The sequence below is a fragment of the Lepisosteus oculatus genome, chromosome 4 (genome assembly GCF_040954835.1).
Source record: "Lepisosteus oculatus isolate fLepOcu1 chromosome 4, fLepOcu1.hap2, whole genome shotgun sequence".
Lineage (NCBI taxonomy): Eukaryota > Metazoa > Chordata > Actinopteri > Semionotiformes > Lepisosteidae > Lepisosteus > Lepisosteus oculatus.
The window spans coordinates 48454857-48479707 of NC_090699.1; the positions used below are offsets into that span (position 1 = coordinate 48454857).

General features: G+C 36.4%; 1 protein-coding gene across 1 annotated transcript in view; it reads left to right on the forward strand.

Moving 5' to 3' along the window:
• Positions 1-20255, forward strand: part of ptprga (protein tyrosine phosphatase receptor type Ga) — a 259162-nt gene extending 238907 nt beyond the window's left edge. Inside the window, exons 16-29 of the mRNA XM_015347265.2 lie at positions 187-283; positions 1042-1124; positions 1207-1341; positions 1643-1777; positions 1866-2038; positions 3617-3752; positions 5245-5391; positions 10399-10492; positions 12509-12585; positions 13506-13634; positions 14095-14241; positions 14721-14863; positions 15962-16097; positions 17281-20255. Coding sequence (XP_015202751.2) covers positions 187-283; positions 1042-1124; positions 1207-1341; positions 1643-1777; positions 1866-2038; positions 3617-3752; positions 5245-5391; positions 10399-10492; positions 12509-12585; positions 13506-13634; positions 14095-14241; positions 14721-14863; positions 15962-16097; positions 17281-17427 — 1779 coding nt within the window. The 3' untranslated portion in view covers positions 17428-20255. The remainder of the gene's footprint in view (positions 1-186; positions 284-1041; positions 1125-1206; positions 1342-1642; positions 1778-1865; positions 2039-3616; positions 3753-5244; positions 5392-10398; positions 10493-12508; positions 12586-13505; positions 13635-14094; positions 14242-14720; positions 14864-15961; positions 16098-17280) is intronic.
• Positions 20256-24851: the final 4596 nt, after the last annotated feature.

The following is a 24851-nucleotide window of genomic DNA, read 5'->3' on the forward strand; positions in this document are numbered from 1 at the left end:
ACATGTTTCTTTGCAGAAGGGATAACGCTCAACTTTTTCTCAATTTCAGAGATTTGTGTCTCGCATAAAAGAGGAGCAATATTATGATGGCTACAGAAAAGCTATGCCTACCTGACAGATGCCTTCCTTGCTAGATTATTTTGAAACAACATGATTTATTCTTTTCTGGTTTCCCTTTTTTAATAGGAAGTGCAGCGGTGCACTGCTGACATGAAGATCACAGCAGAACACTCCAATCACCCAGACAACAAGCACAAGAACAGATACATCAATATTGTTGCATGTAAGAGTAGAACCTTGCATGGTAATACTGTACAATATTGTCAAAAACTATGTAGGAAAGCTCACAGGACGGTTTAAATAGGCATTTGTTCAAAGACTGATATTGATTCAACTACAGCAAGCTGCAAAAATAAAATATAGATATCATTACAAGTTCCTTGAATGGTGAATTCAAGGATGGTGAATGGAAATTTGAAGACTTTAACCTTATGTATATTGATATGTACAGTATGCGACATGATGGAGGGTGTTCACCATATCCTAATGTAAATTGTGTTTAAATGTGAAACTGTTTTTGTTTCGTTTTTTTTTGCAACTATACACAGATTTTGTGGCAGGTTGTGTAAGGACTAAAATGTATAAACCTTTATGATGGAGTTACTTGTGAAAGCAATGAATTGGCAGTATAGAAGGGAGGTGCATTGATGCAAGTGGTGGTGGCATTAGCGGAATACTGCATTATCTTTATTGGGAGTTAGATGGACTATATTTGCAAGACGCCTTCTTAAAATTTATAAATAGAGCAGCATTCACAGTAATTTTAATGACTTACGAAAATGTGAGTGAGTGATTGCTCAGTCATTTTGGCTTTGCCTTGAAAAGGATCCAGTTATTGAAAAACAAAGTTCCACTTGCATCATGTGACAATCAATATACATTAAATACCTACAAGTTAACTTTGAGCTGCAAAAAGTGAAACAAAGAAAACTAGTAACTTTGTGTTCATGAAAAATAACAGTATTTTATTTGTTTTTCTAGATGATCACAGCAGGGTGAAACTGCGCCCTCTAGCTGGAAAGGATGCAAAACACAGTGACTACATTAATGCGAATTATGTTGATGTAAGTTTGCGAACAACATTTTTGCTTTATATTATCTGCTGTGCAACTTTTTTCTGGTACTAATTATTTCTTTATTCTTCAGGGCTACAACAAGTCAAAGGCCTACATTGCAACACAGGGACCTCTGAAGTCCACTTTTGAAGACTTTTGGAGGATGATTTGGGAACAGAACACAGGGATCATTGTTATGATCACAAATTTAGTCGAGAAAGGCAGGGTATGTACAGCTTTCTTCCAGATTTCAAAATAAAAATTAATAATACATTTTAAACATGCAAGATAACCTTCCAAAAATGTCTGGATTTAATAAAATACACAGCATACCTTATATACAGGTTGAAAGTACGCTGTCTGATGGAAATTTAACATGCAATTTAGATTAATGCATTTTATTCCGAGATTAATTATTGTGGCATTTCTTTCTTTTGTCTCTCAGAAAATAAACAGCTTTGTAACTGCACTTTGAAAATAGTCAATTTTAACTGGGTGTCTGTCTTCTTGTTGTCATCTCCATGTAGAGAAAATGTGATCAGTATTGGCCAACAGAAAACAGCGAAGAATACGGAAACATCATTGTGACACTGAAGAGCACCCAAGTGCATGCGTGCTACACGTTACGGCGCTTCACAATACGGAATACAAAAATCAAAAAGGTGTGCATCTTGTGAGGCATGTTTCCTGGAGAAATCAGAGTTCCTGCTGTTCAGTGTCATTACTTATGCTGTGTGTTTCTCTTGCTAGGGTCAGAAAGGGAACCCTAAGGGACGTCAAAATGAGCGGACTGTGATCCAGTATCACTACACACAGTGGCCTGACATGGGTGTGCCAGAGTATGCTCTGCCTGTCCTGACCTTTGTCAGGAGATCATCAGCTGCCAGGACTGCAGACATGGGCCCAGTGCTGGTGCATTGCAGGTAGGCAAATGTACTACTTTGCAGAACATGCAAGGAGAGGAGGTTTGCGAAGACAGCATAGCTGATTTCACACCATGGCTTTTGTGTGCATCTGTAGTCTTTCAGATTTTTTTTACTATTGAAGGTCAACATGATGTCTGTTTTTTACTGCTTCTTCTTTTCCCAAAACTGTTAGTTTGCTTATTAATAGATGACTTTCTGCTTTTTGGGAGATGCCTTATGTATTAGGCTAGATAAAAGTAGACACATTACATTTTCATGATATTACTCTTAAACTGTGAATATCATAGTCAACCCCTTATTGAGCAGCTACCCTCACAAAACAGAAAACCCTGCAAGATGCTGATCCTGGATTAACAATTCCAAAATTTACATCAAGATATTCACAATAAGGATGTTTTACTAACCTATGACTTCCTTTTGCCTCCATTATTTGTTGGACAAACAGACTCACACAAGATTTTGGCACAAAGCTTTCCACAGGAGAAAGAGAAAATAGTATTTGCTTGAGGGTTGTGGCAGCTGGAAATTAAATCAGTTTAGTTTGGATTAGTAGTGACAATTCAAAATATTGTTGATCTGATTAGGAGCCCAAATATAATTGAGGTACAACTGTAGCTAGTGATTCTAGATAATTATTGTTTTACAGATTCTATTTTTATGCTCTCCTGTGCCGAAATATTGAGTAATCACTGGCACCATAAAATAAGAAAATAATTTAAAAATCACACTAATATTACTACCTGACTACACTGTACGTTTGAAAAAAAATGCTTTTGCGTTTTACATTTTGTGACCATTTTTTCAAATTTTTCAAAATGAAACAAATCATATACACAGCAAAGAAATGCATTTTTTTGCTAATAATGCATCAGTGATACAGTAAACTGCTAAAAACAGGCAGTGTTACTGTTGCCCTGCCAATTTTGACACCTCCTGACTGATCTGAGATCCTTTCTCTAAGCATCTTATTTTTGACTGTCTGCTCCTACTGTTAGAGCCTCAGAAATAAAGTGCTTCTTTCAGTTCATCAAACATTATGCAGCCATTCACTGACCAAACAAATGTGGAATAGTATGAAAAAATAAAATTGTATATAATTGGTCAAGGGGAAAACCATTTAATAAGCATAATGGTGCTTACTGCAGTTTGAAAACATGTTTGATAATTGACCTTGACTCTAGATGCTTAACCGTTTCCACAGTCAATTACTGGACTGAGCCGACATTGCATTTTGCAGAGAGCAGCTTTGCCTTAATTCATTAATTTGAGAGCACTCTATCCCACAGTTTTCCTCAGGCCTTTAGCAATTTCTGGGTCTAGGTGATAATGATGGAATAAATTCTTGGCTTTTCTACATTAACCCTCAGCTGGACAGAAGACCAGACTGCAGCTAATGAAAAACGATATTGAGCCTCACTGGAAGCTAGAGTTACAAAACATTTAACATTAGGAATTCAGACTCCTGCTTTCTCAGCTTGGGGGTTTAGAACTGAATTTTCAGGCCTCTTGCCAGAATTTTCAACATAATTTCTTTGGTGAATGCTGAAAGATGTGTTTTCTTTTTCCCCTGTCTAGCGCTGGTGTTGGAAGAACTGGAACATACATTGTAATTGACAGCATGTTACAGCAGATAAAAGATAAAAGCACAGTCAATGTCCTCGGTTTCCTCAAACACATCAGGACACAGCGCAACTACCTCGTCCAGACTGAGGTAAGCATTCCACTGCAGTTCAGTACTTATTTTCCTAATGTTTCCCCTTGCGTGTCTTGCATGCATTAGCCATTAAGTCTGTATTATTCATTTTTTTACTCTACAATTAATACTCTGCTGACTAGCATGTTACTTTAATTTTAATTTCTGGCCTATTATTTCTTGTTTATTTAGTTTTTTTTTAATTAGGTCTTTGCACATTCTTCTTTATTTGAAGGAGAATGGTTTGCTACATGGATTTCTCTGATTACAAGAGTCCAATTATTAAATTTAATGTGGTCCTCAGGTTCACTTCCTTCAATAACTCTCTCTGTTGTTAGGATACTGCAATCACTCCTCATACTCTGAGTTTGTAAACTGTCGGATACTGTATTTAGAACCGATTTGGCTACATAGGTCAATGATGATAGTGGGCAAGTTAAAAATGATTTGACCAAATCTTTCAATCAGATAAGGACTGTTTTATTCATTACAGCATGAGCACTTTTTTAAGTGTTTTAAAACATAGAAGCTCATCGAAACTGTATTAATTGTTGTGATCAAATAATTGGAGACAGAAATAAGGATATCAGTTTAACTTCAAACAATACCTTTACATATTCGGGAAAGTTGAATGAATAAAATAGGCACTGTTCTTGAAAACTACTTGGAAATACTGAGGCACGTATCAGATATGAAAACTGCCATTATTAAGCCCTCATCAATCCTTGCTGCAGTAGGAATGGTTGGTGGTTGGCTGCAGTTGGTATAATAATTCACAGGGCCTCCCAAGTGGCCCAACCATTGAAGGCTCTATGATCTCAGGTTGAGCTGTACGATCACGGGTTTGAGCCTGGGATCATGTCACCAACCTACTGTGGCCAGTTGAGTAGGGTGTGGGTAGCCAGGTAGGGCTCTCTGAACTCTCAGTGACACAGCACCCCCTGCAGGCTCTTGGGCACCACCAGTGCCATCAGTGGGAGCGTACCTTCCCTCCATTTGAAGCTGAAAGTTCAGTTTGGGGCAGTGTTTTGCCAGTAACTTATTAAAAGATGATTGATCCTAAAATGGAACAGAGTGGGAGGACTGCTCACTCTTTCTCATTCTCCCCCATGTTGGGTCACACAAATCATAGATACAAGCTGAGACTAGAAAAACACACAATGAGCTATTGCAATAATTAGCAGTTGTAAAAAAAGCAAATGTACATACAGTATGAACTATATGCATATGAAATAGTCAAACCTGAGTAACAAGAGTTGTTTAAATACCATTTTACATTTCAGGTCATTTCAGTTGTTTCTGATGGTGTTTTTCTATCAACATAGATTATACATCCAGAACATAACCAGCTGTTAGGTGGATGTCCTTATGAAAGCCTGATCTGATTATATAAAAAATAAAGCTTAATTAATCACTCTTCATTTCCTGCAAAAGAGCTGTAGTCTATGAAGAGCGCTGCCTGTCTGAAGTGAGCACTAGAAAGTCTATTTTCAATTGTGTTCATGTATAGGAGCAGTACATCTTTACCCATGATGCCTTGCTGGAAGCTATCCTTGGCAAAGAAACAGAAGTATATGCCAGTCAGCTACACAGCTATGTCAATAGCATCCTCACCCCCGGGCCTGGTGGAAAGATGCATCTGGAAAAGCAATTTAAGGTCAGCCTCCACGACTGTCAGTTGATGCTGTATCCTTTACAGCTCAGTCATTTCCCTAGATCATTTTTATTTTTGCTGTATAATATATTTTTTTGTATGGATCTGATTGGTAATTTTATGTCTGTGCCCGTTTATATTCTGAGACTGCATTCCTTTGTAAAACTGTGTTTTGGGAATTTTGAAAACAGGCGCATAAATACGGTTCCAGTTCTCTTACAGTTTCCTGTCATGCTGTCTGCTTCCTCTTGCCCCTTATTAACATAACTGATCAAATCAACCAGAAGCTGCTATTTTCACAGTAATGCCATTCTCATATCACAGCATGGGATCTAAATTACAATTTTATTAATTTTATGACACATTGATGTAAATAGGCTGTCATTATTCCTCCAGTTAGTATAATCTAGTTCTTGCACATTTTGTAATATATTGTGTTCTCATGAAACAAAAGCTGCAGGGTTGCAATGCAATTAGCCTTAAGACAAAATTGAGTTAATAGTTTGCTTAGTAGCAGAATTTTTCATTGCCATGTGGATTTTTTATACCCTTTAGTAATTGCATATTAATTATGTGTGTCAGGGTTATATTTAAAAAATGAAAATAAGTCATTATTATTTAAGAACAGGCTTCACATGTCATCCTGCAACAGAAACAGACTCCACAGGGTATTTTGCTCAAGCTACAGTGCTTGTTATTGACTTTTTTTCCTCATTATAAATACACACCAAATGGATGATGTGTGTCTGGTAAATTTTTTGTTGTTGTTATTGTATCAGGGAAGCTCATTGCCCAAATCTGTTAACACAGCTCTGTGACTGGAAACATTGTCAAAACCTGTTTAATGACTGGTCTTCTTATTAAAGCTTTCAGTGCGGATGTAAATAGACTTTGGTTTCTCTATGTCAATTTACTGTACTTTCTTCTTTCATCTTCTTTTTGCTTCTGTTGTGTGTTGCATTATATAAAGCTAATAAATAAAATTGGATCATCATCATCTAATTATCTAATCACTCCAAATAATAAGTTTGAAAAGATGCCTGATTGATCAGCAGTGATAACAGGGATCCGGGAACAGGGATAACAGAGTTTGCTTATGCATTTTCTTTTAGTTGTACGCTAGGTTAATAGTCACGATAAATGTTTAATAAAGTAATGCACAACATGTTGAATGCTCCTTTTTATATTTGTTGGCAATATAGAAAAGCAATGGAGATTAAGGAGAGAAAGTGGAATTCCAGAAATACAATATACCGAATTGATAATGACAGTGTGTTCACTGCACATGCGAAACTTGAAAAGGTGGTACAAAGTGAACAGTAAATATTCCTTTGTGTGTAAATTTTTCATTTTGTTTCCTGATATTATTTTTTAGTATCCATGGTAAGAAGTAGTAGGAGTAATAGAGATGTATGGAACGTTTGTTTCTTAAATTTCTGATTGGTTTTACATTTGCATTGCAACTCCTCTTTTTTATATTATGGATTCTATACCATACATCAGTAGTAACAGTACAGTAGTTTCAGTGCAAAAGTAGCAGAGTATCCATTAACAAGGTGACAAAAATGTTTGAAGGTTGACTGCCTGAATGAGGGGCGAGGCGAAAATAACTCCCTCTCACAATAGTGCTGAATACAAAGACTCGGCATGTATTACATGCATGCTATTGTACAACACTCCAGACAACATAAGAAATACTGTAAGCAGAAGAGATGATTGATATGAAGAAAAAAATAAGGTAAATAATTATCATATGGCTGTGATTAAGGCAGAATGATTTCAGCTGTATTAGCAGTTCAGGTCATGGACTTTGCCTGCTTGGCTAGAGGGGTGACAGCATGGTCAGGAGCATAAGGCTGTCTGACTGCACAATGAGCAAGATGCTGCTGCTTTAGTGGTTGTGAATAGGAGGGTGCTGGAGCAAGGGATAATGGGGAGGATTTGGGCTAGAGGCCTGTTTTTATTCTTTGAATTGGGGGGAATTGGAGTCTTCTTTTATTATAAACTCCAAAAAACAGATCTTGTCTAGGGTACAAGAGCTTAACTAACTGGGTTAGTTAACACATATAGAATAGAAATATATCTGAAAAATTATTTAATACAAGAAAAGCTCTATTTCTTTTATATAAACCCACATTTTCACATTTTCAATTTTTGTAAGATAAGTGAGGAGGAGAAAAGGAGTTCAGGTGAAGATCTGGATAGTATTAAAAGGAAGCTTTCAGCTTTAAAGACTACTGAATCGCAATGTAAAATTAAGAGTGGAGCACACAAAAAAAACAGGACTTCCTTAATCTGTTAAATTGCATACCTTAAAGTGGAAAGACATTTAAATGAATAGACTTAAGATAGCTCAAGACCCACGGTGTGCTTATACACTCACATTTAATTACTGATTCTTATAATGTATTTTATAAGTGCCTGAAAGATGCTGACCTGTTTCAGAAAGTGACCTTCTCGGCTGTACAGCTTTGAACAGCTTGAGTCTGGAAGGATTTTGAATGTCAGGGTATTAAGGTGATGCATCAAAAAGGCCTATGAGATCCCTGTTGCTCTGTCTTATTTCAAAGGCTTCAGTTTATTTTTTTAATCATCACCAACAAAATAAAAAGTCATATTCATGCCTTAAATGTCAAGTCAATCTGCTTTATCAAGCTAATTAAGATACATGATGTTGAGATATTAACAATCTATCTGAAGTTTGTAATTGTTGAACACCTTGCTAAAGCATTTAAATACTGTAAAGGAACAAGTAATAGGTTTATTCCATGCTGAAAAAAAGAAGAAAGAGAACACAACGTTTCGGCCGTGGAGCCGAAACGTTGTGTTCTCTTTCTTCTTTTTTTTCAGCATGGAATAAACCTATTACTTGTTCCTTTGCAGCCTACACATGCTGACGCAGCTACCCACCTGAACTTTAAATACTGTATATACATATATTTAATTATGAAGTTCCTGTTCCTGCTAATGTACTGTATTTTACAATAAATAATCAGAAATGCTGTGCCTGCATACAAAGTGCCTTGCAAACAAAGTATTCAGACGCTTCCTATGGTTGAAGTAGTTCAGGTGGGTAGATGCGTCAGCATGGGTAGGCTACAAAGGAACAAGTTTAAATATCTAACACCACACTCATTCAAGGCCCCTCAGGACAACTCTGGATCACTCAGATGACATCTTGTACCTCCAGCAACCTTATTTACTGTATTGCAGTAAATGCCCAGCCATCTACATTGGAGAAACAGGAAGGAGACTCGGAAACCACTTCAGAGAACATGTTAGGGCTGTGAAGATTCAAAATTTCTCCAAGTCCATTGTTTCTCATTTCACCTCTGATGGCCATGACCACTCTAATCTCTCCTTCTGTGTTCTCAAAGATGGTTTTCCTAACTCATACATCAGAAAGACTACAGATTTTAAGCCTAAAATTATCCTGCAGCTAGGATCACACCTTCCCCCTTCTCTCAACGACAAACTACTTTTCTTCTAATTTGTTTCCTTTGCAGTAATAGGTTTATTCCATGCTTAAAAGAGAAGAAAAAGTCTTCCCATTTTTTAGAACTAATGATTTATCAGACCCTGAATGTTTAGACTGAAGACTTAAAAGATACAGCAAGTGTATCTCTGCTAAAGAGAAAAAACTCTTAAATATGTTGATTGCATAAACATACAGACCTCTGAACTCAATATTTGGTGGAAGTACCCTTGGCAGCAAATACAGACTCATATCTTTTTGGTCTTAGGTCTTCTCTACCAACTTTGCATGCTAGCTTGGTAGACATTTTGCCCATTCTTCTTGGCAGAGTTGGTCATGCTCTTTTTGTGTTGGAGATCACTCATGGACAGCAGCTTTCAAGTTTTTCAAGCCTCTCAATAGGATTCAAGACTTTGACTGGGCCACTCAAGGACATTCATATTTTTATTCTTAAGCCACTCCAGTGTAGCTTTGGCCTTGTGTTTTGTATCTTTATAGTGTTGAAAAGTGATTTTTCACCCTGGTTTTAAGTCTTTAGCCAGTATTCCTCTCCTTCAGTCCTAGCAAGCTTTCCAGTCCCTGTTGAGGAGAAGCATCCCCACAACATGTTGCTGCTACCACCATGCTTGATAACAGGATGATTGCATGGTTGACTTGGAGATGGGCTGTGCTGAAGCTGTACCAAATGTAACACATTTGGCACACAAAAATTTCCAGTGTGATCATCTAATCACGTGGCCACATTGTTGCAAGATCACTCAGCTGCTGTGTTGCAAACTCCATGCAGGATATGAAATTAGTTTTCTACTGTGCCATACAGGCCAGCTTTGTAAAGTGCCCAGTATATTGACTGATGCACATTTTATTGCACTCGCTGATATACAGTGTTACTTAGATATTCTTTGTACCCTTCTCCTGATCTGTGCTTTTCAGTAAGAATTTATCCCTGACTTGCTTTGAAAGCTTCTTAGTTTTCATGGTTGAGTCTTTGCTTATAATTCATTACTTGAGCAAGGAACCTCACAGAGAAAGGTGTTTTTTTTTCTGGAATCTTTAGAACAACTATTATTGCACATGGAGGTCATTCAACTAATTGCATGACTCATCAAGATAATTTTGTACACCAAAATTAATTTATTTCTCAGAGCCATGAGTTTAAATAGGTATACAATTATGATTTCCATTTTTTCATATTAATTATCAATTTATTTTTTTGTTTGTTTTTGGTTTAAATGTATGAATATAACAAATATTAATTGTTGCTTCAAAGTGTTATGAATGCAAGCTTTAAAGCAACAAAATGTGAAAACTATGCAAGGGTCTGAATACCTTTGCAATGGCCTGTCGGTTTAGTAGTCAGTGTTAAGATTCTGGCTTCTTCTAAATCTTATCTGGAGTGGTTAGATAGTACCAGCATGTGTCCAAGGTCTGTTGCCATTCCCTTATAATGACACAGAGTACCTCTCAGGGGTAGAGGATTGTATTCTGTGAGTGTGCCTACACTCGTTAATGCTCCTGTGTTATTGCATTTGCAGCTGGTGACTCAGTGCAATGCCAGATATGTGGAGTGCTTCAGTGCCCAAAAGGAGTGCAACAAAGAGAAAAACAGAAACTCATCAGTGGTGCCATGTAAGATCACATTTTATATAATTCTATTGATGTCTTTCTTCACAAAACGTCTATTGGGACCTTTTTATTAGGACCTTTTTATTAATTTTACATCCCCTTAATTACCCTAAGAATGTAATACATATATATATATAGCTATATGTTCCTGTGTTATTATTAAAGAAACTGTCATTGCTGTATCTACAACTCATATAATTAATAACACCATTGCTGTTGCTTTGTGAATATTGCCAGATGTCTGCTGCTGATTATTTCTTGCCAATTTGCTCTGTCTGAACACAACAAGAACATCTAGGTGTCCCCAGGTTGATAAATTCTTCTTCATTGTAAACAGGCAGATGAGTGAATGCCAAGATGTCCCAGGTGTGTGCTTTTCTGGGTTGGCAAAGAGATAGGACCAGTTTTGTCCTGTTAAATGTGTATCTGTTCTGGGAAAAGAAAGATGACTAATTCTGTAAACTGCTTAGACCAGGGATGTCAAACATGCAGTCTGTGCAGTGTTGTCACCTGACCTGTGGAGATTGGTCATTTCTTTCACATTATCGACAGCCAGCAAGATGCCTCACCCTTACAAAATAACAGTAGGCATTCCTGATGGTAGCTAATGGAAAGCAAACCAGATAAATCATTATAAATGCCTGTTGCTTTAAAGACATTTTAAATGTGTACATGTTCGTGCTGACAATCCCACTTCCTTTTTATCTCCAAGTCTCTGACACACTCAGCCTGCCCCTTATCCCACCCCCACCCCCTCCACCAGTGTAAAAGAGCAAGCTCAGAAGCCATTTCAGTGAAGAAAGTGTTTATCATTGTAAAACTGCCGCTGAGATAATTGCTAGGAATTAAGGTTTCTTAGTTGGCCTATGTTTATTTTGTTCTTATTACAGTTGCTTTTCCATGGAAATGCATAAACGGGAAAAGAATAACAAATGTGATGTTGTGTAGATGACTTTAAACGTCACCATAACTCATCATGCAAGTGAGCAGGAAATGTTAAATCAGCAATGATTTGTTCTATTTCCCATATGATTGAATCATATGTATGATTGAAGGCTGAATAAGTACAGTATAGATGCAACTGAACAGTCCTAAAACATTTCAAGTTTGACCATATTTAGAGCTATCTCTAGCCTGACTAATACCTCGGTTATGACTTGTACAGTCCTAAACAGAGTATAATTCAACACTTATCTTGTAGGTCTTACATTCTTAGGCAGAAAACAAATAAACAACAGCCCCTGGTGGTGTTGTCACATACCCAGCTGAGCACGAACAGCAAACACATTTGCCTCCTTTGTGTTCAATTACAATTCGTACCATAAATAGGACATGCAAAGTGAGTTTAAACAAGTGTTTGTTTTTATCATAAATTAAAATGTGAGACTCACAGAGGATGCTGGGTTCTGGGCTATTGAAAACAATTCTAGTGTCAGTAGTATTTCGTTTGCAGTTTCTGCAGTGATTGCAATGTGCAAATGCTGACCAGGAGACAGAAATGTCTTCCTTAGTGCAGCAAGTTGACAAACACGAATATCATCCATGTAGGAGGGAATGTGAATTTTCTGCCTAAAATACAACAATGAATAATGCTTATCACCAGTAAACAGCCTTAAATTGTTTATTTTATTTCTACATTGACATGTGATTAGCAGCTGAAATGCTGCTGTCTGCTGCTTTTGTTTTCATAATTGCTTCTTACTTAATACACATGTAAATAGGAATTCACACTTCTTCCTTGATGTGCTAAACTGACCTGCAATAAAAATTCCTATTGAAATGCAAAAAAACAACAACAACAATAATAATAATACCATAGCAGTGCTTTTATAGAGCCAAAATCAATATCATCACGGTAAGTTATTATATATTGTTAAAGAGACCCAGTGGCCAAGAGACCAAGTGGACTTTGACCCCCCCTTATACTGTAATAACTTAAGGAACTCTTAATGTGTTTATTTTCTATATATCTTTATGTATTTATGTATAACATGGAATCTCTCCTGTTTTTTCATTAAGCGGACCGTGCAAGGGTAGGTCTTGCACCTCTTCCTGGCATGAAAGGTACAGACTACATCAATGCCTCTTACATAATGGTAAGTGGATTCTCTTACCTGATAATTATCCATGACCTCTGTGGTGTCATGCTTCTCTGGAAGCGCATGACACACCACAGTGTTTTACTCCTCTTTCTAGATCTCTTACTTTGAGCTGACCCTGGTTTGCCACTGAGCCAAGCCTATACCCTCTGCCAGTCTGGAATAATTCGAAAGTAATAAAGACAGCTTGAATGAAGAACACAAGCAAAGCACATCTGGTAGCTTTGTATTCCTTTGATTAACAATAAATGTGGCAGTATCTCTCATTTATCAAAAATCACAAATTGATCATTCAATTTAGTCATTTTCAAACAAATTAGCAAAATACAATACAAACTGGCAAACATCAATACTGAAATGGGGAGTTCGCATGAAAAATGAAGAACAATGGAGAATGGGAGGGTGCTGTCAAAGCTCTGAAGATGAGAAAAGGAATTTTGAAATGCTGTCACAATCTTCATTCTAGCAAAATATAAACTAGATACTCTTCGTTCAGTGAGGCCAATCTGCAAACAAATGCAACCAAGTGACATTTAAGAGCATCTCAGCTGGGTTCTTTTCTAATAAATACTCAGTCCAGAATATAAGGATACCTCAGTGAAATGAATACTATCTGTCAATGGCTGGGTGTGCATGTTTGGGCTTGAGGAGCAGGAGCCTGACTTTCTTCAGCTTCCCTGGACAACACCCGGAATGGGATAGGAATCTTGTATGTGCCACATCCTTTTCCAACTATTTCTGCCATTTGCAGAGGTCCTGTGCTGTTTTGAGGGGGATCGCAAATATTTTTACATTGAAGTATAGGAAATGGGAACCTGGGTGTTAGCAGTTTGAAAGCCAGAACTACTGTATATGAATGCTTGTACCTGGTTTTCTGCACTGCAGGCTGTCTCACCTTCCGAACTATAATGTTGCAGGGCTACTACAGGAGCAATGAGTTCATCATAACACAGCATCCCCTGCCTCACACTACAAAAGACTTCTGGCGGATGATTTGGGACCACAATGCTCAAATCATTGTCATGCTGCCAGATAACCAGAGTTTGGTACGTTCTGCATTTCACAAGGATTCTTTGTTATTTTGATTTGTCAAAATATGTTTTATACAGTACATGTACATTTTGGCGCCCCTAGTGTTATTTCCTCAAAGAATTAACACCTCATATGTGAAATCAATTGAAACCACCACTGAACTAACACCAGCAGCCAGTAGATCATCATATCAATCGCAATCAGCAAACCATATGTCTTGCATAATTTTATTTCTGCACCACTTTGTCCAACAACTATTTCGTTCACACAGATTGCAGTGAAGGGATAACACATTTACCATCTTACTTGTGTTTATACTTTTCTGTTTTCACAGTTAATATTCTTGCTAGAGTTGACAAAGTTCCCAGATTGTAAACTGTTAACACAAGGGACTTCACTTCAAAGCTGTTGAAACGCATTGTCATTATTTTTTGTCTGTGAGCATGTGGCAAAAATGTTGTTTTGTTGTCATAGGCTGAGGATGAATTTGTGTATTGGCCGAGCCGTGAAGAATCCATGAACTGTGAGGCCTTTACTGTAACCCTGATTAGCAAAGACAGACTCTGCCTTTCAAATGAAGAGCAAATTATCATACATGATTTTATCCTGGAAGCAACACAGGTACTATTTGGAAGCTTGTGGGTTTTTTTTTTCAATTTTTTTTTCCAGCATCCTGTAGTTGTTATTCATGCTATCGACCATTACAACACTTAGCTGTAAAATTGTTTTCCTCAGTCATTTCTCACTTACATTGATTTCCTGTTGATGAAAAGAATGTCAACATCCCAGTATTAGTCGATTAATGAATATTCATTCAGTTTGTGCAAGCAGTATAATTAAACAATAATTTCAGTGCTTGCAATCTATTCTTTTTAAGTCTGTGACAAACAACTTTACCATGAATGCATTTAAGCTTACCTTAGCTTCCGTCTTCATTTTTCTGCACATTCTTGGAAAAAAATCTGGAATTGTTGTGTTGTCAAGAAGACATTGCATGGAGATTAAGGTCCACAATCTGTCATTGTCAGATATGAGAGATGTGTCACTTGATGTCACAGAGAGAACTACAACATGTTTCTTTGTGTGTTTTCATGGGACAGGATGATTATGTGCTGGAAGTCCGTCATTTTCAGTGCCCCAAATGGCCAAACCCTGATGCCCCAATTAGCAGCACCTTTGAACTTATCAATGTAATCAAGGAAGAGGCAATGACCCGAGATGGACCAACCATAGTGCATGATGAGTAAGTGGATTTCTATTTCAATTTTCTCAGTCTGGCAGCATACAGTGTATACCTAATAAAACCATCCAAGGATGATGTTTTAATGGCTAAACATAGCCTCACTCTGTTCCGTTTTTCCATAAGGTTTTTGCACATCCCTAGTAATTGCAAGCCATTACACATGAACTCTGGCATGTATTCTGTTTCTTTTCAGGCAGGTCTCGAAACCACTTGCATATTATTTCTTGTTCTATGTCTACTTTAAGCCTATTACCTAAGGGACTGTACAGTAATCCCATCTGTTGAGACAGAAACCCCCGGCTACGTTTATATATATATGATATAGCCTTGGTTCCATTAGACTAACTTGCTTACCAATGTGAAAAACTCCAAAGATAAGGTCATCTTACTCTTAAAACATACATCTTGTTTGCAGCTTGTGAAAACAACACACTTCAGCCTGTGAGCAATTTCCAAAACATTACCCATTTACTTTCTCATGTTATAATTTCATGATAATGAAGGACAACCCTTCCATATTGAAAATTGCCTGCTTTAAATAGTTCTGAAATAGTTCTGTGGTGTTGAATGAGTTTCTGGTTAAAATTATTAATGATTCTGAAAACAAGAGGCTGTTCTGAGCTGTAGCTGAATAACTGCTGTAATAATGTCATGTTAGGAGCTTAGTCATGTTTATTCATTATGATAATTAAGATTACTTGAATTACTGTGCTTACCAAAAAAGACTAATTATACGTTTAGGCTAAGTACTGTTACTTAAGCTTCAGACCTAAGAAGCTTAGACAGCATGACTGTCATGATTTTTGCATATGTATTACTCGTGAGTATTTAGATGTAACCCAGTCAATTTTAATGACACATCTGTCATTACAATTAAAACAAACAGTAACCTGCACTTAATTGCATTATGGTGTATATTCCGTCTTGTTTAGATTCAGTTTGATATTTATATACATGTATTTATATTTATCCATGTGAAACTGCTGCTAACTAGAAAAAATAATATCATTACACCTGTGTACATTTTAAATAGTAACATAAAATATTATTATTTATTTATTATTTGTTATAGACTTTCTAATGTTCTCTGTCTTCCAGGTTTGGTGCAGTTTCAGCAGGAATGTTTTGTGCCCTTACAACCCTATCTCAGCAGCTTGAGAACGAAAATGCTGTGGACGTTTATCAAGTTGCTAAAATGATAAACCTCATGAGGCCAGGAGTTTTCACAGATATTGTGAGTACTTCAGAATTTTCCCCTTGATTGTGTAGACTGTGGAGTGTACCTGGAGATGTTAATTTGACACCTGAAGAAGGCTCCACGGCCGAAACGGTGTGTTCTCTTTCTTCTTTTTTTCAGCATGGAATAAACCTATTACTTGTTCCTTTGCAGCCTACGCATGCTGACGCAGCTACCCACCTGATGTTAATTTAATGACATGCTCATGTGTAATATATTGAGGGGTGTTTGTAACTTATTAAAGGTTGTTACTAATCAATGCACATCAAGGGCTTTTTTGGCAGATTACCTTTAATTCTCAAAGGGAAATGAAATTTTGACTGCCAAATGGGAAAATTGTTTGTTCCGCATTCAAAATGGCCTCATGTTTAGGAAGAAATATTAGATCACCATCACAGAATCTTGAAAAACGTTCATGGGAATAAACTGTTTGGGCCAGTCCATTTTGGTTTGTCCAGGTGGTTTCAAAAGCACATTGATTCATCTTTGCAGAACTTCTCTTATACAGTAACTGTTTGCATATGAATCTTTTAAAGCTTGAAGGATCATAAAGGTTCTCTTAAATCACCCATTCATGCACACTTGGTTTGGCCAATTACTCATCTTTATTTAATCATTTTAAATCCTGTTGTGAATTTTCACAGTCTTCCCTCCTTCTTTAAGAATTATTATATGTTATTAACTTTACTATTGTTATCTGCACGCTTTGCATCTTACCCAGATGTGATTGTAATTTGCTACGATAGTCTGCCAAAAGAATAAATGTAAATGGAAGAAGACTTGATTTAAACCATGTGCAGAAATATTTACCATTCCCAACACTATTTACACTGACAAAAAACATTTTTCTGTAGTCAGTGATTCCCAATATGCCAGACAAGGATATAACATGCATTAAACGGATGTGCACTTTCATAATGTACAGTAAAAATCAAGGTACTTGCTAAACGCAGTAACCCTTGAAGAGGGTTATTTACTGTAATTGCAGTGTATCATGATTTTTTTGTTGTTGTAGTTGGTATTCAGTTCATCATGCTCAAAAATGTACATTTATATAAAGCAGGATAGTTTGGTTTAATATTGTGTCATTTAAAGAAATGACAGCTGTCTCTGTATTCCGGACTGCAAACTGGAAATGTGCAGTTTTTAATCTTGAACTCTCCCCGTTTATGTGTTACAGGAACAATACCAGTACCTTTACAAAGCAATGCTCAGCTCGGTCAGCACGAAGGAGAATGGAACTGGCCCTCTGGCAATTGATAAAAATGGCACTGTTGTGATAACAGATGAATCGGACCCTGCAGAAAGCATGGAGTCTCTTGTTTGAAGATGGAAAACCTTGGGAGAGGCACTTCATTTGTAAAACACAAAGGACTAGGCAGACTTTTTTGAGGCCTTTTTTTGCCAGACTCTTGGTTAAAAAAAACCTGATTACTTTTTTACACTGATATAAAGTTTTTGATATTTATTTTTTGCCATTTTATGTCTTAATGTTGTCCTACTGAGCGTTCGCACCTGCGTTTAATTTCACACGAGGAAACACAATTCTTCCTAGTTTGCACTATATTATCAGTGTTACTGCCTATAATAATCCAATTGACAATGTTGGTCATTGAGCCCTAACGTGACATTCCATGGCAGCCCTCAATTCTTTTGTTCTCCAACCATTTGGAAAAGGAAGTGATGTATCACCTGCTGTTTATTATAGTAAAGAAGACAATGGATGGTGCAGTCAGGAGATTGCTTTTTAGCAATCTGTTTAAATGCATTGAATAACACACGTAGCATTACGAAGTCATGGTTCTCTGTAGTGTAACTATGCTTTGTTTTGTACAGTTAAATGATGTACATTTGTTTTGCTTAGAAATGTACCAGGCTCATTTCTATAATCCATGTAGCAATAGGCTCTTTTTTGTATTTTATTTTTTTCCTTCAGGTTACTGTTATTTTTTAAGTCAAGTCCATATTTTAAAAGGTGGTATAATAAAAAAACTACTGTGAAGTTAGATTTTTAGGCAGATTTTTTTAATATACCAAACTTGTTTTTTTGTAAGTGTCTTTAACCTTGACCTCCTTCAACTTTCCCTAGTCCCACTTCCTAGAAATGGCATATTGATTTCAGAGTAAAGACTCCTTTAATTTAAAGCCAAAAAAGGTGAATTTGTGTTGTTAATATTCAATACGAGAACAATTATGTGACAAATTACTTAATAACTGAAAACATGTAAACTGTGTAATGTTTACTGTCCCTGTGTAGGGACCATGGTTTTTATCATGGTCTGCTGCTTCTAATGTAATGCTGATAACAACAAAGTGAGGCAATACAGAGCACCAGTTTAGGATTCTAGATAAAGTGTGGGGATCCTGCAGCATTTGTTGGAATAAGTTCCATCCTTGGTTACGGAAAATTAACATTTTAAATTAATTATAAAAAATCTACTTTAAAGATTAGACTTCTTTAATTCTATGTGTCATATTATTATAACTGTTCCCTGGGTTTAATTTGCTAGTGCACTAAATCATCACGCATCATGTAAACAATTTTTTCAAAGTGGTCTCATTATTTAAGCAGTGGCCTCGGTAAAATGGCATTGAGCTTGAATGTTCACTGTATCACTGATTAAGGGATGTGCTATGCACTTGAATAACTTTTTGCTTTGTTTTGGGGTCTCAAGTCCCTTATCCAATGTTTTTCATGGAGATGCATCACATTTTATAACTAATTATAACTAAATTCAATGCCTTGAATTGCTCTTTGCCTCAAAACAGTGTCTGGTTGTAAAAAAATCATGTTTAGGCACAAAAAAAGTTCAAATTTGAATTAAAATTAAACTTTTGAAATGCAACCCATTATACAGCACAACTGCCTTGATATTAGAATTTTTGTGTTGTATTTCTTGATAGAAAATTTGGGAAAAACAGAATCAACTTTACCAAAGATATTGGACTAATTTCCACAAAGAACAGAGCTTTTTCTTCTGCTAATGTTTAAGTTTAACTATGTTTCAGTCCCAGTGATTGAAAGAAATTTCAGGTTTGCTTGACATTCATTTGTTTGCTGGTGGTAATTATATAATGCCAACATTTTGCTGATTATTTGTTTATTTTTTATTTATTTTCACAGCACATAGCAATTGAGTAAATGCTTACTCTTGTATTCCCTTTCATATTAAAGAATATTCTGTAGTTCTCTGATAACAGCACATTCTAGGCCTTAGCTCTTACTGCTTCAGTTGCCCTTACAATATTTGTTTTGTAAGCCACGCAAACAGGAACAAGAAAATAGTTTTTCATGTAAAGATATAAATAACAATAATATTAACAGGCTGTAATCTGGGAGAAAATCAACCATACCACCATTATCATCATAAATCTCCAGTGAAATTGCTGTTTATTATTCACAAAGGGAGACTTTTTCTACATCTGACATTTAACTTGTAAAATTAGGCAATGAAGCGAAACATTCAAATTTTGTTTCTTTTCTTGTCTCCTAATGAGGAGATCGTTAAATGAAGTCACAGCTCTCCAACATTTGGGGTAGTGACTTGATTCTTGATTATTTGTGAAGGCATTGTAGGGTAACTAGCAAATTTACTTTAAAAAAACAAATCACAGTTTGCTTATATCACCCACTACTTTTATTCCATTTTTAACACTAGTGTGTATCATAAAAATGTACATAATTTGTTGCTTTACTAACCATCTTCTGGAAACTTTGTATCTATGGTATATAATCATAGAATTTTATATTTTCATATAAAGCTATTTTTTTTCTAGTTTCAACTCCTTCATAGTTTTTTGTGGTGGATATGTGGAAACTTAAGTCTCCGTGCATTGAAGTAGTGAGTACTGTCATCACATTCCAAAAGAATTCCACTCGTACTATAATTTTGAAGCAGTGATTGTGAATTATTGGATTCTTTTTAGTTTTTTTTTTACAATTCTGTTGTCAGTGTGTGCAATAGAAATAGTACCAGCCAGTCACTGAATAAGTTTTTCATTTACCCATTTGAAAAATGTGGGCGTTTCTCCTCTTTTGTAACTTGAAAGATTTTTTTGTTTTGTTGAAAGCTATATCAAATAATTCTATTATAGTGTTATTTAATATGTAAATTGTATTGCTATACATAAAATAAAGTATGGGTTTTGATGTACTTTATGTAAAGCTTAGTGTGTTGTATAAAATGCTTCCCATGGTAGTCCAGAAACTTAAGTCGCGTGATTTAAAACTTAATTGGAAATCATCTTTGCTAAGACAAGTATCTGCTAAGACAGATACAGCCCTGTGTTTTCAATGTCCAAGCAACAGAGATAATAATGTAAAAATGTTCTTATTAATCTGTAGTTTTGGCAAGAAATGTTAGTTTCACAAATCATTTAGCATAAATTTGTATTAGTTGTAAGCATACAGTATGCATGATTCAGAGCTCTGTTTGAAAGTGTAACTTTTGAAGCGATTAACTGCAAAGCCTGAAGTGAAATTTTATAAGGCTGAGAAATGCTAGACAGCTATCCTCAAGGTTAGCTTTTGCTGGAGCAGAGGTATAAAAATATCATAATTAAAAAGCTCATTTTGTCCTTTTTAATCAACAAGACTTGAAGATGAGCCTCCTTTTATCATACCTTCCTCCTGTAATCATTAGACAAAGTCAGCTCCAATGGGTAATATTTCTCCCAGCAGACCCCCTTTATCTGACAACTTGATTTTGTGAAAGGAAACATAGTAAATAATATAAAACTCAACATTCTGGAAGCTGAACAACTTCTGATATTACAGGCTGTTTCATTCAAAACGAATGATGATGTATTGAAAACAAGGGCAGCAAGGTGGCGCAGAGGCTAACATTGTTGCCTTGCAGTGCTGGTGCCCTGGATTCAATTCCAGAGGTGCTTTCTGTGTGGAATTTGCATATTTTCCCCATGTTCGCATGGGTTTTCTCTGGGTGCTCTAGTTTCCTCCACAGTTCAAAGACATACAGTTGGATTAATTGGCTTTTGGAAAAATTGGCAATAGTAAGGCCTTGTGAGCGTGTATGGCTTGCAATGGCCTGGCATCTCGTCCAGGTTGTATTCTGCCTTGTGCCCATTGCTTGCCGGTATAGTCTCTCTGCTCCCCCACTACCCTTTATTGGATAAAGCAGTTAAAAGATGAATGGATGAATGAATTGAAAATCATGGTAGGTGTACCATTGATACCATTGATTTCAGTAGGTAAGTAGGTAACGGGCTTCATCTTCATTTAAATAGGAGTCATATTCACAATCCATAGTTTGGAGCATCATCTCTGAGGTTAAAATAATCAAATCAACTGGAGAGAATCAACTGTGAACCTACCTTAAAGTATGCCGTCTTACATGTTGTGTTTTTGGTTTACACTGTTTGTAAAAATAGAATACAGTTGTTTCAAAGTTAGTTGAGATTAAATCTGAAAGGCTTTGCAAAAATAATTGCTGAAAAGAAAAATGTTAAAATCCTAGAAAGGAAAGTAAAAGTGAAGTGTTGTATTTATGTGTAAGACTATTTTTTTTGACAGAAGAACAGTGTGGTTTCCTTTCAGCCACTGTTCATCCCTTTGGAAACTGTGAGCTAGAATTTCACTGATAGCTGTATTTTCAAATACACTGTTCTCTGATTCCTGCCTTTGAAAATGTCCATTCATGTTAAATTAATAGCACCCATTGAATATAAAGGATTCCTGGATCCATGGCTCTATCGTCTGCCATTTTTTTTACAAGGCAAAAATTATGATTTATTTTATGTTATAACAAATGCAAGGTGAGAAAAGAGTTGATATAATATAGCAATCACTGTAAACTAAAAAGTAAATACAGTACTGTAGTTTCCCAGTTCTCTTCAGTGTTTGGTTTAGCTCAGTAACTTTTTCAAGTTCATACTGTAGGTTGAAGGAATTCAGTGTTCACTAGTAGTGTGCAAGGGTTACAGAGCAAACTGATTTACAATTACAACTTTTACAACTACAATATCCAGTCAAATTTTTTTCACAACATGAAGTTCTGTTCTATTCTCTTTTCCTGGCTTGTCACTGATGTAGAAAGGATTGGAAAAGGTCTGGATGTCTCACTCAATGAAAGAAAGCTTCTAGTCCCCAAATCATGTTTATAGTGCAGAACCAGTCAGGCTGGGACACGTTTTGAATCTGAATTGAAATTGCAGCTATAAGCAAGCAAAGGAACACTTTTTTTATTTTAGCTGTTATTGTTGAGCTGGTGGTACCCATGATTTTACTTGACTTGATTTGATAGTTGCTACTACTACACCATTTTAGTGACTCTATGATTATTCTTCCCTCCAGTAAAGGGGTTTATTTTAAAGTCAGCAGAATGATTGATCACAGTGACACTGGCACTCTCCACACAACCGCAGAAAATCCTGTAACATCATTCCAGAAATGCTGATGCCATAACAAATCTGTTCTTATCTTACATAGCTGTCTAAAATAAATTGCCTTTATCTTTATTTTCTTCTATTTAAGAAGAAAATAGAAGAACTATTTTCTTCTTTTCTGAAATTATCTTAAAATATTTGTAATCTGTCCTTTAATTTAAAGTGTCCTTTATCAGCAATTTGATATAATTATACTTGTTTTGCATACTGTAGTTTGAAAATGTAAAAGCCGTTTACAAAGGCATGGTAGTTTGTTTTCACTTTAAAATCATCCCTAAGCCACATATTGCCCATGGTTCTAACAGGACAGGATATACTGTACACCTAAAGGGGAAAATGACACTGCATTTATATCCATTTGTGGCTTTCAGAATTTCAGAATACTGAGACAAGAGTTCACACACAAGATTGCCATCTGCCGGAAGTAAACTTTAATAGAATAATCTCATCCATTATAATCAAGACATTGCGTGTCCCTTTTCACATAATAGCATAAAGACAGTACAAATGAGAGGAGGCCATTTGGCCCATCTACCTTCTGTTGTTTCTAGTGGATAATTATATTCAGTTCTGGTACTTCACTTAGAAATACTTATTTAATGTTACTGCTATACTTAGCATTAATTATCTTCCAATGACACCTCCTAATAATATATATGTTTAATAAAAGTTTCTAACTAGAGATATTTGCAGTGTAGGATAATGCTCTACAGCTAGGGCTGCTTGCAAAGACCTCCTGAGAGAGCAAAGGAGATTTAGTAATTCTGAATAACTGTCACTGCCATGACTTGCATGACAGTGGCTTGAACAAGGATCTACTAACAAGGTGGGATGGTGGTAAGCATCGCTGCCTCGCAGTCCTCACACTCTGGATTCAATTCTTGGGGTGCTGACTACATGGGACGTGTACATTCTCCTCATGTTCATGTGGGTTTCCGCCAGGCAATCCAGTTTCCTTCCACAGTCAAAGGATGCACTGCTAGGTTCATTTGACATCTGGGAAAATCGGCCTTGGCGTGAGTGTGTGTGTCTGTGTGTGCCGTTCCATGGATTGGTGTCCCATCCATGCTGTATCCTGCCTTACACCTGTTGCTTGCTGGGATAGGCACCGGCTCCCCAGCAATTCCTGTATTGGATAAAGCACTTAGAAGGTGGACTTTGAAATCCTTTAAGAAAAACAGATTTATCTTGCAATAGTACAGGTTTTTCAAGTTCTATACATTCCCAATAACATTAGTAAGTAATGGGTTAACTTATCCATGGAACATTACGGTACCACAGGGCAAAAAAACACAGCCCAGTATCTGTATTGTTACAAAATACTGTACTATGTCCCAGTGGGTATCCATCATGTCTCTTACAGATGCAATGACTCATACACAATAACTCTAGGCAACTGCTGATGGTTCTTTTTTTTTGAACAAGTTATGCCTGACCCACTGCATTCATTTTAAATTTAGATGGGGCATATACAGTAGGCCTGTTCAGGGGTAATAAATGACTCAGAAGACACTTGTTTCAGACATAACTGGGGGCATTTGGTTTTTACTGAAGCTATACACTACAGTATATATCAATGAGAAAATTGCAACAATATTGATCTTGGACAAAATCAGTTACAGTGACTGTTCCAATAATTTGATTACGCACGTCTTAGAGAATAATTGAAATGGTATCTTATTTAATGACATAACTGAAAAAACAACACGCAATGTGCACACATTTAGTTAGTATTTCATTTTATCAAGGATTAGACAAAAGAGGGTCCAAGTTTATCCCATGTCGTCAAAACACAAATCCCACCTCTTTCAAAAACCTCAAAGATTTTGGGTGGCATAGTAGTACAGTGTCACGAAAGACATGCTGACCGGTTAATTGGCTTGTAGGAAAATTGGCCCTTGTGTGTTTGTTCTTGTGTCTGTGTGTATCCCGTGATGGTCTGCTGTCCTGTCCAGGATGTATCCTGTTTTGTGCCTGTGTGCTTACCAGGATAGGCTCTAGCTCTCCTTTGACCCTGTATTAGATACAGTTGTTAGAAAAAGAATGGATGGATAGACAGAAGAGTAAAAGCATTTTTATGGTAGCAGTTGTAAGTTCCCTATCACGATTACTCACAAAGTAATTATTAAATCTGAATTTTTTTTTATAAACCTTCTATATTAAAGTATACTACAGTATGATAACTTGTTAGATTTAACAGTCAATGATCTTGTGTGGTTGTCTTCATATTCTGAATGTTAGTCATAGAAGATATGTGTTATGAAAACACATATTTGCAAATTATGTCCTGTGATACAGTACAAAGTAATCCAGTCTTGAGCCTTCAGGAGCTGTTGGGCAACTGTT